Raw genomic sequence first — 15,110 nt, forward strand, 5'->3', positions numbered from 1 at the left:
AAATTTAATCCATGTAGGAAAATGGCTGGAACTTAAAATACTGAGAAACTGAAGCGCTATCAATACTTTATATGTTTTGTGGTGCAAATACAACAAAGTCATTTCAAGACACTTTTATAGAGGAAAATCAACCAGGAACAGGAAGAAGCCTGCAGAACCAGAATCAGAGGAGGAGACTGTCTGCAGAACCAGAACTGGGTTTCCGCTGCCTCTGCCTTTCAGGGCTGTTCTGTATACGAGCTGCGATAGCTGAGAAATAACGTACCATGTCTCAAACATTGCTCTGTTGTTAGAATGTGGTCTTGCTTGTTAAAATCACACACGTTCATGTCTGGTCTATTTTTGTCCTTTTCTTTGGATCCAAGTTTGTTTTGTCCATATTTATTAGAAGAAGCAACTGGAACATTAAACTCTTAACATTCAGTTCAGAATAACGATTTCCAATGTGTGTGTGAGGGATGAAGCCTGGGTATGTAGGAGTGTGAAGCCTTCAGTTCGGACTCTGCTTTCCTCCCACAGATCGAACATTTTGGGGTAAACTGTGAAAAAATATGAGTGTGCCTAACTCTGACGGATGTTCTCTAAACACTTCTGATCCGAGGGGCTGGGGCTCAGTCGGTGCAGCAGGTTGTGGGTTGTGGGTCCAATGCCCCACTGAGAGAAGGGGTGGGAACAAATGACTTCCAGTGGATGAGTTATATGTGGATGTTAGAAATAATGTAAAACACTTTGGGGACTGTTGCTCCATTTACAATTTAACTAAACCTGCAGCTGCCCGAGTGACGGAGCAGCTCGCTGCTGTGGTGAAGCCTTGTCGTTCCTGAGGCTGTTGTTCGTCTCATTAATGATCTCCTGCCTGATGAGATCCCTCTGAACCGATGGACAGCTTTCTGCTTTGCTCCGACTCGGTTCAGCTTCATCACAGATCAGGAACTCGGCGTCGCTGGCAGCAACGAAGCCCGTTTCCTCCACTGGGTGATGCAGTGAAACCTTCAATGGCGTGATGATCAATCTCAATGTCACATTTTCACCAGGATCCCTGAAAGAAGGCTTTTTTTTAAAAGATCAGCTGCTTTTGAAAAACCAGCCGGGTTCACCCTTCAACACTGACATGGCTTTGATTGAAAGCCCGTTAAAAATAAATTTATTATTATTATCATTAATCTAAGGATGGAGTGAATATTGTCTTCACGCTTGATTTGAAGCATTTTGTCAGATGGAAAGCTTAATTGACTGCAGTGATCTGATATCTATGAAAAGCCTGTTTTTGAGGAAATACACGATGATCGTTTCATCTTTCACAAAGCAGCGTCGGATCGCGGTTTTAGGCGATGACAGACGTAAGTACGGCAGTAGACAAGAAGAAAACCGCCTTTTAAGTACGGATGCTGCTTTAGAAAAAGGTTGAGCCTCAAATATCCCAGAACATAAGCTTGTTTATTCCAGTTTGAAGCTGTTGATGATATTTCAGCGGTTCCAGGCTGAAGGCTGGCAGGGGTCGAAGGTCACACTCCGGGGTGGGAGAGTGGACTGAAGTCTTGTTGGATCACTGTGGACGTGTCTTTTTTTGGGATGTGGGCGTTGCTGGAGCCAGACTGACCCGGTTCCTGTGTTTGTCCTTCTGCCCCCCCCCCCTCGGCTCTCGCCTGGCCTCATGATCCAGAAACCAGAGAACTCCATAAGCAGGTCACGATGAGCCCCGAGCCGCCGCCTTCCCTCTGGACGCCGCTTTTTTCTTCATCACTGGGAGTAAAACCACATTAGGCAGCGTGCCTCGCTCATTTCAATCAGGCAGTGAAAGCAGGAATACTACGGCTTGAAATGGTGATACGGACCACGAGTACGGCAAAAAAGATTCCTCAGAACGAAGAAGTGACAAAAAAACTGTCATCAGTTCAATTCAGCAGGTCGGTTTGCCTAAATAACTGCATAAGACATCTCTCCATGTCCAATTTTTATGAATGAACACGCCGAGACGTCTGTCTTCCATCATGTCTGTCATCAAACTCAACACAGTTTAGTCTCTTGTGGTCAAAACTCAAAACTCGATCTCTAATGCGAACAGATATGATCTAAACCAAGGTGGTTGTCCCGATGATTAAAAGTACAGCTCCGAGTCTTGAAACGATGAAAGCACACATTTTTAATTTCATTGCTTATTCGTAGTAGTTTCAGTGCTTCTGATTGAAGCCTCCTCCATTCCGTCATTTCAGCACCTCAATGAGCCAAAAGTCTGCAGTTAAACTTCTCTCCATAAACAAAACAAGCCTCTCATCACAGAATCCTGGATCCTGCCAAGATCAGTACTTCATACGTCCCTTTCAATTCAGCTGCATTTGAGACTGTTTTTAATTTCACTCCTCTTATTGTGACTGAAACTCTTCAGGGTCGTTCGGACTTGACGGACTGGGCGCTGAAAGTGACGTCGCTGCTTCGTGTTGCTTTTGAGATGAAATCACAAAAGACCTGTGCCGAGAGAAGAAAACGCTGTAAGCATTAACCATGGAGGAACGCAGACGCTGAGTAGAGAAGCTGCCGTCCTGATTCTTCCACTCAGCGTGGAGCTCTGTGCTCAGGAGACGATGTTTAGCAGCCACTGGCAGCAGAGCAGCTTCGCTCTGCCGTCTGTTCAAATCCAAAGCACGCCGCTTCGTCGATCAGTGACCTTGACTGTTTTACTCAAGGTCACCAGCTGGAAAAAAGACATCCCTGTGTACGGCGTGCCACATTCCGGCGAGCGTCTGACCGACATCGGTCTCTCCGCTGAGAGGAGCCACGGCGGCGAGCTCTCCTTCTTGGGGGGTGGGGAGGAGGGGGGGGGGGGGGGGGGGGGCGTAAGCAGCCGCCATGTCCGCCGCCGTCTCCCTGTCACATTACCATACGCTCCTGCAGCAGGACTGCTAATTACGCCTGTGTGTGTGACAGCCGCACCGCCGAGGTGGCGAGAACAAGACGGCCGGGGGAGGCGGGGGAGGTGGGGGGCCGGGGGGTGGGCAGCTCCTGATGGTGGGTGCCTCACGGTGAGATTCCACCACAGAAGACTCCCTCGCCCCACTGCGACTGCGGTTTGATTTTCTCTGTGTGTTTGAAACGTGGCTCCATGCTGCTAATTGGATGGTGATAAAACACTTACCGGACCAAAGGACTTTAATAGTTTATTTAACAGCTCAGACGCGGCTAATTGGATTTTAATGGCGCTCCTTCAGAACGATGCGCTTCGCCTCGCTCCGCCGTGTCGGCTCGGCTGAAGCGGGGCCCGATCGTTCACCGGGGCTGCCAATCCCGAGCTCCTCCTCGCTCCCTCAGCGGCGGCCCCGAGCGCTCGCTCCACGCTATTTTGGTGCGCCGCCCAGTCAGTGGTCCGCTGGCATTTCAGCTGCAGAGGCGAGTCTCAGACGAGCTGAAACTGAGCGAGCGGGAGTCTGGCTGTGACGTTCCCGCGGTCCTCCTCGGGCGGCGGCGCTCTCTGGGGCTTCGCCGAGGCCCTGAGCGGTGGGGTGGGGGGGCCAGCGGGGGGGAGGGGTGACAGTGAGTCACCTCTGAGACGAGAGCCGAGCCCCGCTCTGACAGTTTAACACTCCCGCTCCCCTCCCTCTGCCTCCAGATGACCCTCTTTCTGATTCCCTCCTGGAAATGCACGGCTGCTCACACGTCTACCGCGCTCCTGCAACGCTCCTCACACTCACATTTCTGTTTATAGTCAGGACTCTCTGCCTGCTGCCACCGGCTGTTAGTCTGTTCGGATTTCAAAATACGGAGCCACATATGCTCTCGCAAGAGTTTACATCACAAGTGTGCCGTTGCCTCTTAGGAGCACCAGACCGACTGATCAGCTGCAGAAACGGTGAAAGTGGCACTAGTGATGTGAGGAATGAGAACAAATGCTTCCAGAACGTGACCTTTAGAACGTGTTCGTATACTGTTTTAATCCAACGCTCTCCGGCATGATGGGAAATCCTTCCCCGTTGTTCAGATCTCTAAGCGGGACTGTAAATCTGACTCCTCCGGCCAGCGTTTGGTCCCTGGAAGTGGAGAGCAGAGCTCGGACCGTTGGGGACGGAGTGGCGGTGGTCAGTTTGTCTTTATTAGTGCACTTCATAAACACGCCGACCCGTTTTTATCTTTGCTTTCAGTAATTTGCCTTTTTTTCTTCTCCCCTCCCGTGTTTGTGTGTAATTCTTCAAGCATCATCACAATCCCCAAAATAATTTGGGACAATTACACATGACCTACATTTAAGGAGAGACATTCATTTCCACGCCCAAATGTGACCCATTTTTTTAGTTTTATCGATGCGCAGACAGAGTTTAATCTACAAATCACCATCTCTCATTGGCCGGTATGGATCCGGGGCTGCTGGTGCAGATTTTAGTGCCGTTTGATTTTCCATCCATCTTGAATCAGATCAGCGAAGTGAAAACCAAGGTTTCCTGCTCTGAATTCATGAGTGATAGATGTGTGACAGCAGCTGTGGGACGCGGCGGCGAGAAACTGCTGCAGAGCAGCCCTGAAAATAAACACACAGCCGAGGTGGTGAAGCTTCCCTCCAACCCTGCAGAAGTCCTCTCTGGCCTCCTGATGGCGCTCTTATCTACACTCAGTGTTTTAATGCTGTTAGACGTACTTGATGTGCGACCAGTTTCCACGAACAAAAACTTGCAAACATGTTGTGAGGTTTTACTGTTTAAACGTGTGAAGATTTTTGCTGCTAAAAGTTTACGGACAAACACAAACCCCCCCTGTGACGCCATCATGAAGTTTTCAAGGGTGTTTCACCATAAAGCCACTCCAGAGGTTCCAGTGACGGTTATCAGTGTGATTCCAGCTGCAGATACGCAACAGAAAGCAAACACGTCTCCGCCAAACTGTGGCTGAGAGCAAAGACCAAACGTAAACACGGAACGTGAAGCCGGAGTTCTCTCAGCCGGAGTCGAGATCAGCGATAAGAGTTTGACTCATGGATAATCAGATCGATCCATCGCAGCGAGAGCGGCCGGGCGCCGCTCAGACGCAGTGAGTGATGGCACCGATCTCATGTTCATGCTTCATTATTCCAAACAAACCGACTCACAACAATTAAAGACACTCAAAGAAGTTTGAGATGAAGAAGCAGAAACAAAAATGCAAAACGATCGTTTGCCTCTTTGGAAATATCCGGACTCCTGACATGCTTCACTGGCGAGTTTTCAAAGTGTAATAAAACAACCTGTTGATTTCCGTGTCCCTGTCCAGGTCAGACTCAGCTGTTTTAAAATGCACCCCTGACTTTTGCCCCATGTTTCTTCTCATTCATCTTCAGAGCTTCGTGTTGAGCGGCTTTTTTTCTAGCCTGGTCTGACAGCAAACATCCCCGCCGCTGACGGATCCGGCGCTGGAGCCGCTTCTGCATCGCCTGCCTTCCCACCCGTGACAAACCCGAACCATTAAAGCACACCCTGTGTTGATTTGCAGGCGGAGGGATCGTCCTTCCTGCAGATGGGGGCTTCTCTAGAGCAGCAGGTCCTCTGCATGTTCAAGGTACAGAAACAGGCTTCGCTAACGAACACACCTCGTTTACACTCCGGAGCCGCTCATGCAAATCAGCCAGTCGGTAATAACTGCAAATCTGCAAGGCCGAGTCTTTAATTTCACTAAAGCGGCAGCCTTGTAGCAATGAGTAGGTAAACGCTAATTATGCTAAACTTCCTCCACAGATTAAGCAGAGTTAAAGGGAAGGGATGCATTTGATGAACAATAAATGCTAATTCTGTTTTTAAGCCAGTTTGTTAAATCAGAATTAAAACTGAATGCAGTTATTTTACAAGGCCAAGTGCTGAACTGCAGCTGCTTGCTTAACATATAATTGTGAGTCAGTGTAGATTTCCTCCTCCAGGCCCCGTTTGCTCGACGACGATGTTTTCAAGTCAAAACGGAAACTTTCATTGCGTTTTGGCATCTGTTTGAAAACTTCTCCCGAAGTGGAACGTTTTGATTCTGTCTGTGTGTGAACGCTGCTGCCGCTGTGCTCGTGCTCGTGCACCACAGCTAATAGTTGGTAGTTCTTCTGCACGTGTGTGAGTCGATGTACAATAACAACGGCGGCCAAAATTGGGCATCGTTTTCAAAAAGTTGCAGCGTGAACGCAAAACTTTTCTGAAACAAAAATGTAAAAAAAAACAACACTTTATCACTTGAAATGTCATTTTCACTTGAAACGTTGTCGTGTGAACGGGTCCTGATGTATCAGTGGTAACTTCAGAGGAGAATTTTCATCTCTTTATCAAAAAGTAACATCGATTCAACATCATTCACACCAAGAGGAAACTTATGGTGACTGTGGGAAGAGTACTAGTTACTGTGGCTCTCCAGTATTTTCCTATGAGTGAAATCATTTCCGTCAAACCGTGTGCTTCAGATCATGGAGGAGTACGACTGGGGCGAGTTCGCCGTGATCACCAGCTTGCGGCCAGGCTACGACACCTTCGTGGATATAATCGAGACCTACACGGACACTTCCTACTTCCTGTGGAACCTGCAGGACATCCTGTCTCTGGAAATGTCCGTCGGGGCGAGCGATGCCAAAACCAAGCGCGTGCTTCAGCAGGTACGGCGGGATCTCCGGGAAAACGCATCGGTTCAGAATTCAGGTTGAAAATCACACATTAATGAGTATTTCTGGGTTATTAAATATGTGTTTTGAAAGTAATTGTACTTTTATAGTTTTAATAAGTCATGACTTTTCATGATAAAAGTGATTGAAAAGGTTGATTTTACCAAATGTGGGCAAAGATTTGATGATTCAGGACAAGGATTACTTTTTAATCTTCTGTCATTAACTGTAACTTCCTGAAAGATCAGACCAAAGTGCACTAAAAACAGAAACGTCTGGTAATAAGCTTCATTGTTCTGTTTCTAAGACAATATTTCATCGTTATTTTGTCACCTCAGAGAGCAGAAATGCCGCCGCGCCTCCAATCTGAAACTAGAACGACCTCGAACATGTAGAGATTTGGAGCATCTATGCACTAAAACAATATGGAAAACTGGATTGCACTCACTGCTGTTTGCATCTCGATACATTTATTTATTTCAGCGATTTAATTCGTCACGCATTTGTATTGATGTTTAACTTTCACACGACGCATCGTTACATCCTGAGGTGGAATGAAACTCGACTGACTTTGTGTCCCTCACTCCTTCCAGAAGGATGTTTTTGCTGCGTCTGATTGGCCGTCCTCAGCAGCCTGTCTCAGCCTCCTCCTCGTCAGCAGCCTCTTCCTCTCTCCTCGCTCTGCAGGTGGACTCGCAGGTCCTGCTGGCCTACTGCTCCCACGAGGAGGCGCAGTACCTGTTCCGGCAGGCGGCCGAGGTGGGCCTGCTGGGGCCGGGCTACATCTGGATCCTGCCCAGCCTGGCCGTGGGCAACCCCGACGGCCCGCCGCCCGACAGCTTCCCCGTCGGCGTGATCGGCGTGATCACGGACCAGTGGAGGAAGAGCCTGCGGCAGAGGGTGAGGGAGGGCGTGGCCATCGTGTCCAAAGGCGCCGAGAGCTTCAAGAAGCAGCACGGCTTCATCCCCGAGGGACACGGAGACTGCAGCAGGCTGGCCAAGCACTCGGACAACAACACCCTGTTCAGGTATTCCGGCCGGCGCTCCCCCAACAGCCGTGCTTCATGGGTCCTGGTCCGAGGGAGGTTTATGGAGGCTCATCCAACATGCAGGAGGCGGAGATACAGAGGGATCAGACAGAGAGCGCCGCAGAATAACAAGAGCAACGGGTCAAACTTTTAATGAGAAAAGACATGACATGAGCAGAAGAGCTGCGGAGGGCAAACAAGGACGGAGTGAGACCAGGCTCAGGACAACAGTCAGAGTGGGCGCTGGATGAAAACACTCAAGAAGTCCGGACATGGAGAGTTGACCTGACAGCGTTTCAGAATTTCAGAAAACTTTTGATTTTACAGAGCACCGTTTTGAAAACTATGTCCGTTTACACAGAAACAGAAGACAACAACGGCGTCGTGAGACTGTTTCTGGAATGAAACCACACAAACATGCACACAGAGAGCAGCGATGAACACCAACAACGGACATTCATATGGACAGACGACCGGGTTGGACTGTTATTCAACTCTAAAACTACCAAGTTCCAGGAGAATCTGGACTGGAGGGAAATGTTTTTATCGTCCGTGCACTGCACATGCACGGTCGCAGGGTTTCAGAAACGGTTCCCTCTGTTTCCACGGATGTGCAGTCGGAGCGTTTTCAAGAAATTCAAGAAGAAAGAAGAAACTTTCCAGAAGTTGTCACTCAAAACGCTGTTAAAGTTTTCTGTTTTCACTTGGAAATGTGCAGACGGAGCTTAAATGACAAACTGCTGAATGTTTTCATCACATATGAGTGATTGTCTGCATTCAGCTGCTAAAAATCGAAATCTTCTTCACGGCCTTCTCATGTCTTATCTTTGAATCTGCGCTCAGCAGCACAGGACATGGAGCTGAAGTGTCGTTGTCTGAAATGCAAATAGCTCTGGCTTCATTATTCATGGTGGAGTCTATCATGGATTTGGGAGACAGCAAAAATCACTCTGCAGGAACTCGACGCAATCCGGCCAATCACCTGCTGCCATCACGCCTAATGAGCCGCTTCCAGTCTCCCACGTTAGATTAAAGCTTCCTGGGGGAGCTTTACGTTTAATTAGGAGGTGATCGCCGGGCGCACGTTTATCCATGTAAATTAATATGCAAATCACATGTAGAACGTGGAGCCAGAGTTTCTCCACGGTAAGGTTTGTGTTTGTACTTACAAAGCGGATGTTTCTTTCAGGAACATGCTGAACGTGACCTGGGAGAGAAGAGACCTGTCCTTCAACAATCAAGGCTTCCTCTCCAACCCGTCCATGGTCATCATCGCGTTGGACCGCGAGAGGCTCTGGGACAAGGTAGGAAGGATTAACAACATGCACAATAACACACTGTGTGTTTTGGCCGTTCCAGACAGACTTGCTCTTGTGTCCTCTGGTTTGAAATTTCACGACCACAGTGTGAACGCAGTCGTACAAGCTGTGGCCAGTTCTGAGCAGTGCTGATCACAGCAGCAGCACATCCGCCGTCTCCATCCAGCCTCCATCCTGAGCGCTGTCCCTGCTGGAAATACTGCCAGAAGAACGGTGCTGCTTCGGTTTTCCTCATTCATTTATTTTCTAAAGGCATCAGCAACGTACTGTATATGGATGATATAGAGACAAACGACTTTAAAGCATCTTCCTGCATTTTTCTTTTTTTTTTAAAGCCCACAGAATATTAGAAACCAAGGCCAGTTTACAGAACAACGATTTCAATTGAGAATGGAAAACTTTAGTTGTGTTTTGTCTGTTTACATGACAACGATGCGCAGAGCTGCTGAAAACGCAACTTTTTGAAAGTGGTTGCTAAGGTGAAACTTTATGAAAATGTTCCGATTCTGTTTTGTTGCAAAAAAAATTGGAGCTTTTCCAAAATGCTCACACTTTGTCTCTGTGTAAACGGGGGAAAACTCAACTTTTCTGAAACGGACCTCCTCAAAAAACAGCGAAAGATTTCAGTTTTCACTTGAAAACGTCGTCATGTGAGCAGAGTCTCCGTTGTGATCAAACAGGATGTGAAGAAGCAGCTGGAAAATAAGAGCAGTTTCTTTAGACTTGTTGTGGAAACGGGTCATTTTTTAAGCGCTTGGGTGAAATTAACAAAAGTAAAGCTTGATAGAAATAAAAAGTAATATTAAACCTTAAAGCCTGCATAAAGTGTTGAGAGGTGAGTCGTGTGTCGCCGTCTGTCATGGTAAAAACCTAAATCTGCCAACAAGCAGAGCTCAAAGGGAAAATTTCAGATGAATCCTCTTCTTCTCTCCTCACTTTCACCATGACAATGCTTCCCAATCCCAACCAAATTATTTCCCCTCACACACAAGTACACACACACACACGTCCAGAAGCCCGCGGGTGTATTGAAAAAGTGCAGCTAAACAGAGTCCAGGACGTAATCTCACCGCTGCTCTTAAACTCATTTATTTCTGTCCTGGAAAGACCAGCCCACTTCATCAGTGTCACCTCGGGGCCCGAGTGTGTGTGTGTGTGTGTGTGTGTGTGTGTGTGTGTGTCTGCGGCCGAGTGTGAACTCCGACATGTAATTGCGCCGTAGTGGGGTTTGTTTTCGAAGTCTCACACACGTTCGATCCGGCCGGCGTGATGTCCTCGTGCGCCGCCGTGGCGTCGGCGTTCCAGATAACGAAACAAGCGCTCCTTCTCTCCTCATCCTGGCCGGATCCCTCCCAGCTGGCTCCTCCCCTTCCTGTCTGTGTCACAGTGTGTTTCATCCATTATGGAAACGCGTCACGGTGTAGCCTGCTCTTTTCAGTCTCCTCTGCCGGTTTAACACCAGGCTGTTCAGTTTGATCTGAAGGCGGCTGCTGGATACGACCGATCCTCTGCTTCAAACAAGAGTAGAAACAATGAACAATGAACAATAGGTTCATATGTTATGATATCGCTCACAGTGTCAGGAATTAGCAAGGATTTCTGGGTTCCTGTCAGTCAGAAAGACATTTTTTTTTTAGAGCCCATCTTTTTGGATAATTCCTAGTTGTTAAAAGTAGTAGTAGTTAAAGTGAGTTTGCTCTAAAATCAGGCGATCGGCCAGCTGTCAAATCCAAACCTTATAAATGTAGTTGAGTATTTTTTACCCGTTGAAACCAAATCTAAAGAGTAAGACTGCAATTATTGGAAAACAAGAAAAAAGAAGAGGAAGAAATGACGTAATTTGTCTTTACTAGTACTTTGTACTTCCAGCACGTTTTCACATATGGTCACATTCATCCATTCAAACACACGCTCACACGTTGGTGGTGTTAAACACGTCAAAGAAAGGTTTACTGCACTGGAAAACTGTCTTTTAAAGGTAAACACGAGTTTGGGAAACTTCAGGATCTGCACTCAGTGAACATCCAGTGATCTGGTGGAAGTGATGAGTGTGAAGCTTGAAGGGTAAATCGAGCCTTTAAAAGAGTTGAGTTCAGTGAAAGGGGTGAATCTAGTTCTCAGGATGACATTGAAAAGTCTGAAAATGAGACAACAGCAACGTTTATTTTGATTAAAACTTTTGTAGTTTTCATAATTTTATCAAACATAGTGCAAGCAGCTGCTGTGAACGCGACAGTAGCTCACATCGACCTGAAATCCATATTATCAGGGAGAGTTTGCAGAAACGTGCCTGTTGGTGCCATCGTGGCGTCATTTTACACAAAGTAAATAAAAATGAATTGCTATAGGTTACGGTGTAGCACTGAAATGAGTGTGACACCGGTTTATTATCCTAACTAGGGTGAGAGATCTCGGGAGATTAAATCATGGCGATATTTCTCGTTTAAATGAACATCTGTCCCGCGAGCAGGAGGCAGCAGCCTATCAGACTGTGAGACACACCTAACATAGCGGACACCTTTCCAAACGTGGAAAACGGACTTGTTTTTGTGGCAAAACGACCAAAATGTGGTCAGAATACATTTTTTAAGTCCGCCTTCCCAGCATTCCTGATGTTCTTTGTTTAAAGGAAGCTTTATGTTTTGTGTTGCGTTTGTTAACAGAGAAGCGGAGTGTGAGCTCCGTGTCTTCTTCTCTGGTAGAGTTAGAGTCACAGCGTTACAGCGCCCCCTAAAGCCCCGGTGGATGAACTACAATCATTTTGAGAATCATATTCCAGGCACATTTAGGTTTAAAGTTACTTTTATTCAACTGAAAAGTTTTGTTTTTAAATTGTATCTACCAGAAATGAGACAGGTATTTTCCAAAAGCTAATAAGATGATGGGAAAATATTTCTATGCTTTTATTTACATTTGAACAAAAAGTGGCATGTAAAATTATTCACACCCTTCTCAGAAATTATTAATAGAAAATTCTTCATCAGCTATTAGGGCAATCAACCTCGTCCTAGAATTACTGAGCAGCTTGTTTCTTGTCTGTACTGGTATTTTTCACCATTCATTTTCAGCAATGAGCTCTTTTATTTTAAAGATGTCCTCCGTTTAGTCTTCATAGTATGTCCCTCTAAGAGACACCTGTCTCCAGAAGACATTCCTCATTCCTGCTTGGATTGTAGGGTGTCTCCTCATTAGACCTCTGCACAAAATGCACCTGTATTGTTTTGTGACTGTTAGATAAAAAATGTCCGTTTTTCCCATCATATATTTTGTCATTTTAGTTTTCTTGAAAGTGAAGAGGAGATCTCGTCTCGTCTCATGATCGTGACACGAATATCATGTCTCGTCTCGTCTCGTAAGCTCAGTCTCATTCCACCCCTAATCCCAACATGAGATGCCAAAGCATCGACATGAACACACGATAAGAAAATAAGTCACATGGATGAACTACGTGTTGCAGAGATTCAGACGTCGGTCTTCCTCATGATGCTTCGAGCTTTATCATGACCGAGCTGCAGGGCGAGTCGGCAGCTGGTTTGAAGAAGAGCTCTCATTAAATCGGGGACGGAGTGAGCTTCACGTGCGCTGAGTCGGCTCCAGTCGCTTGCTTTATGGCTCATTAGGTCGGCTGATGTGACAAACAGTCCTGGTTTGGTTCTTCGGGCAGTACTGATGGTGTGATGTGACATTACGCAGTATTTTCTACACAAAGTGGCTCCGTCTGAAATATGGAATTTTAAAAAAAAGTATATCTGTTGCTTTTTCAAGCAGTGATCTGCAGCAGCATTGATCTAAATCTCAGTTTCACTCTTTTCCAAAGGATATTATGAATAGAAAAATCACATATAATAGCTATTTGTGATCACTGAGCTGTTTCAGTTTATAAATACTGACATTTTAATGTGTTTATTATTTGAAAAAGGTAAATTAATAATTGAACAATCAACACAGATTGAGGGCGACACATGCTGCAGTGCATTATTCATGGAATTCAGTCACTTCGCTCTTTGTCTTTTTTTTTTTTTTTACCCCAAAAATGTCTCTCTCAGACTTTCAAGTCTCCTCAGCTCGTCTTAACGAACTCTGCTCCTCTTTCATCTTCTGGCCGCCGTTCTCCAGGTCAGCACATGCTAATGTTCATCATAATGGTCCGAGTGAAGAAAGGCTGACAGGGCAGGCGGAGGGAGGGGAGTTAGACGCGAAGGTCGAGCCGAGGCCCCGATTCAGACGTTGGTGCTCCAGCTGATGCTGCCACTGCGCTTCCTGTGTCCCACCCCCGGCCCGCAGGTGGGGACCTACGCCCGGGGGATCCTCCAGGTCCGCTACCCCATCTGGCCCCGGTACGGCAGCTTCCTGGAGCACGTGTCCGACGACCGCCACCTGACCGTGGCCACGCTGGAGGAGCACCCCTTCGTCATGGTGGAGAACGTGGACCCGGGGACCGGGACCTGCGTCCGCAACACGGTGCCCTGCAGGCGGCAGTCCAACCACACCGAGAGGTACGGCAACAGAGCTGCTCTGCAGAGAAGGAAACCCCCAGAAAAGGCCCTGGAAGTACCAGTGTTCTGCAGGATTTTACGACGCCGAGCTGAGATGAGTGATCGTGTTGCAGATACTCTGATATCTTTTATAGTTTTGACCCAGCTGGGAGATGTTGCTCTTTTTTTTTCAGCTTGCACAGCGCAGCAGTTTTAGTGTTCAAACCCTACATAACAACGGCTTTTACTCACTTAGCCCATAGCGCTGAGCGATATCACACACACACACACACACACACACACACGCGCGCGCTCCTCATCAGCAGATTTGGCCGTCTCAGTTTCCTTTGAAGTGTGTGTTTTTTCACTGTGGGGCCTTCTTCTCATTGTTGTCGACTTCAAAGCCGAGTGTAAAAAGTAATTTATTTGACCCTGAAAAAGGACCTGGGCTCCCGAGTTCACTCTTTACTGTTCGATTAGACCAGGGCCGTCAAACATAAGGCCCGTGGGCTAGAATCGGTCCGACAGAGGTTTCAATATGGCCGACCAAACCGCCAAGGAAATTGAAAAAATTTGAAAATTAATCTTTTTTTTTTATCAAATTTTCTTCAGAGAATTGGACACAACACAACACTGAGACCCGAGCCGAGATACCGGTGATAATGCTACGGAGGTTAGCAACCTAGCATTAGCCTCAAAGCTATGCTGTTGAGGCTGTTGAGTTAACATGTTACAGGGGGAGGAGAAGTTTTCTGGACGTTTCACTGCGTTTTGCGCCAGAAGGTTTCATTAGAATGACCTCTGTGTTCAGATTCCTGCAGTTTTCAGTTGCGATTGTTTGGTTTTGTGAAAATATAGACATTTTTATCACGTAGGCTCAAACAAAGAAAACCTTGAAAGTTTGAAATTTAAAGGTTATTATGGCACCATTTCACTGGTTCAACCCACTCCAGATGAAATAGTGTTTGACGGTTTTACTGCTTTGTGCATTAATCAGGAGCTTCGGCCTCTTTTATAAAACAGAAAAATAAACCTTGGAAGGTTCTAAAAACGAATGCCTTGCTATGTTTACCTAAACGTAACGATCGGTCTGGAACGAGTATCGTAAACTTTTCCAATACCAGCCGGCCCCACACACACACACACACACACGCACACACACACACACCCCGGCTCGCCTGCTGCACTTTAGCGAACCTCCACACTTCATTAAGCAGGGAGTAATCGTGCCTAAGCACTTTACAAACACACCTCCGGATCGCAGCGTGGCAGAAAGCGGCCATTAAACAGCCGTTACCTCCTGAAACGCGCCGTCTCCGTTCTGTTCCGGCAGACGGGAGCTCCGGCAGCATTCAACACGTTGTCGTCTGGGTTTACAGTCAGTTTGACAACATGAGCTCTCTGGCAAAATACATCATTATTTCACAGCCGCTGCTGGGAAACCCAATAAGATCTGTCTGCCAGGCATGAAATCACACTTTCTTTGATAAATCATCATTTAATCATCACATAATTTACTTGTCTCCTCAGTTTTTAGTGAGTTGTCATGACATCCTCTTAAGATTAATAATGCGTGTGCTTTGATTACAGAAATATGAAGTTAAAATACGAGTAAACCACTGAGTAATCCAGCTCTCCTGGATCCTCTGTGCTCTGCAGGAAGTCTGATAAGTGAAATTATTAAGTGTGAGTGTTTGAG

General features: G+C 46.7%; 1 protein-coding gene across 1 annotated transcript in view; it reads left to right on the forward strand.

The window, feature by feature from the left end:
• The window catches only part of LOC115393559 (glutamate receptor ionotropic, NMDA 2C-like), a 43,857-nt gene that overhangs the window by 13,675 nt on the left and 15,072 nt on the right, over positions 1 to 15,110 (forward strand). Inside the window, exons 4-8 of the mRNA XM_030098601.1 lie at positions 5,452 to 5,517; positions 6,395 to 6,583; positions 7,277 to 7,617; positions 8,807 to 8,921; positions 13,221 to 13,432. Of these exons, the coding sequence (XP_029954461.1) occupies positions 5,452 to 5,517; positions 6,395 to 6,583; positions 7,277 to 7,617; positions 8,807 to 8,921; positions 13,221 to 13,432 (923 nt within the window). The remainder of the gene's footprint in view (positions 1 to 5,451; positions 5,518 to 6,394; positions 6,584 to 7,276; positions 7,618 to 8,806; positions 8,922 to 13,220; positions 13,433 to 15,110) is intronic.

Source organism: Salarias fasciatus, chromosome 8, assembly GCF_902148845.1.
Source record: "Salarias fasciatus chromosome 8, fSalaFa1.1, whole genome shotgun sequence".
In the NCBI taxonomy this organism is placed as follows: domain Eukaryota; kingdom Metazoa; phylum Chordata; class Actinopteri; order Blenniiformes; family Blenniidae; genus Salarias; species Salarias fasciatus.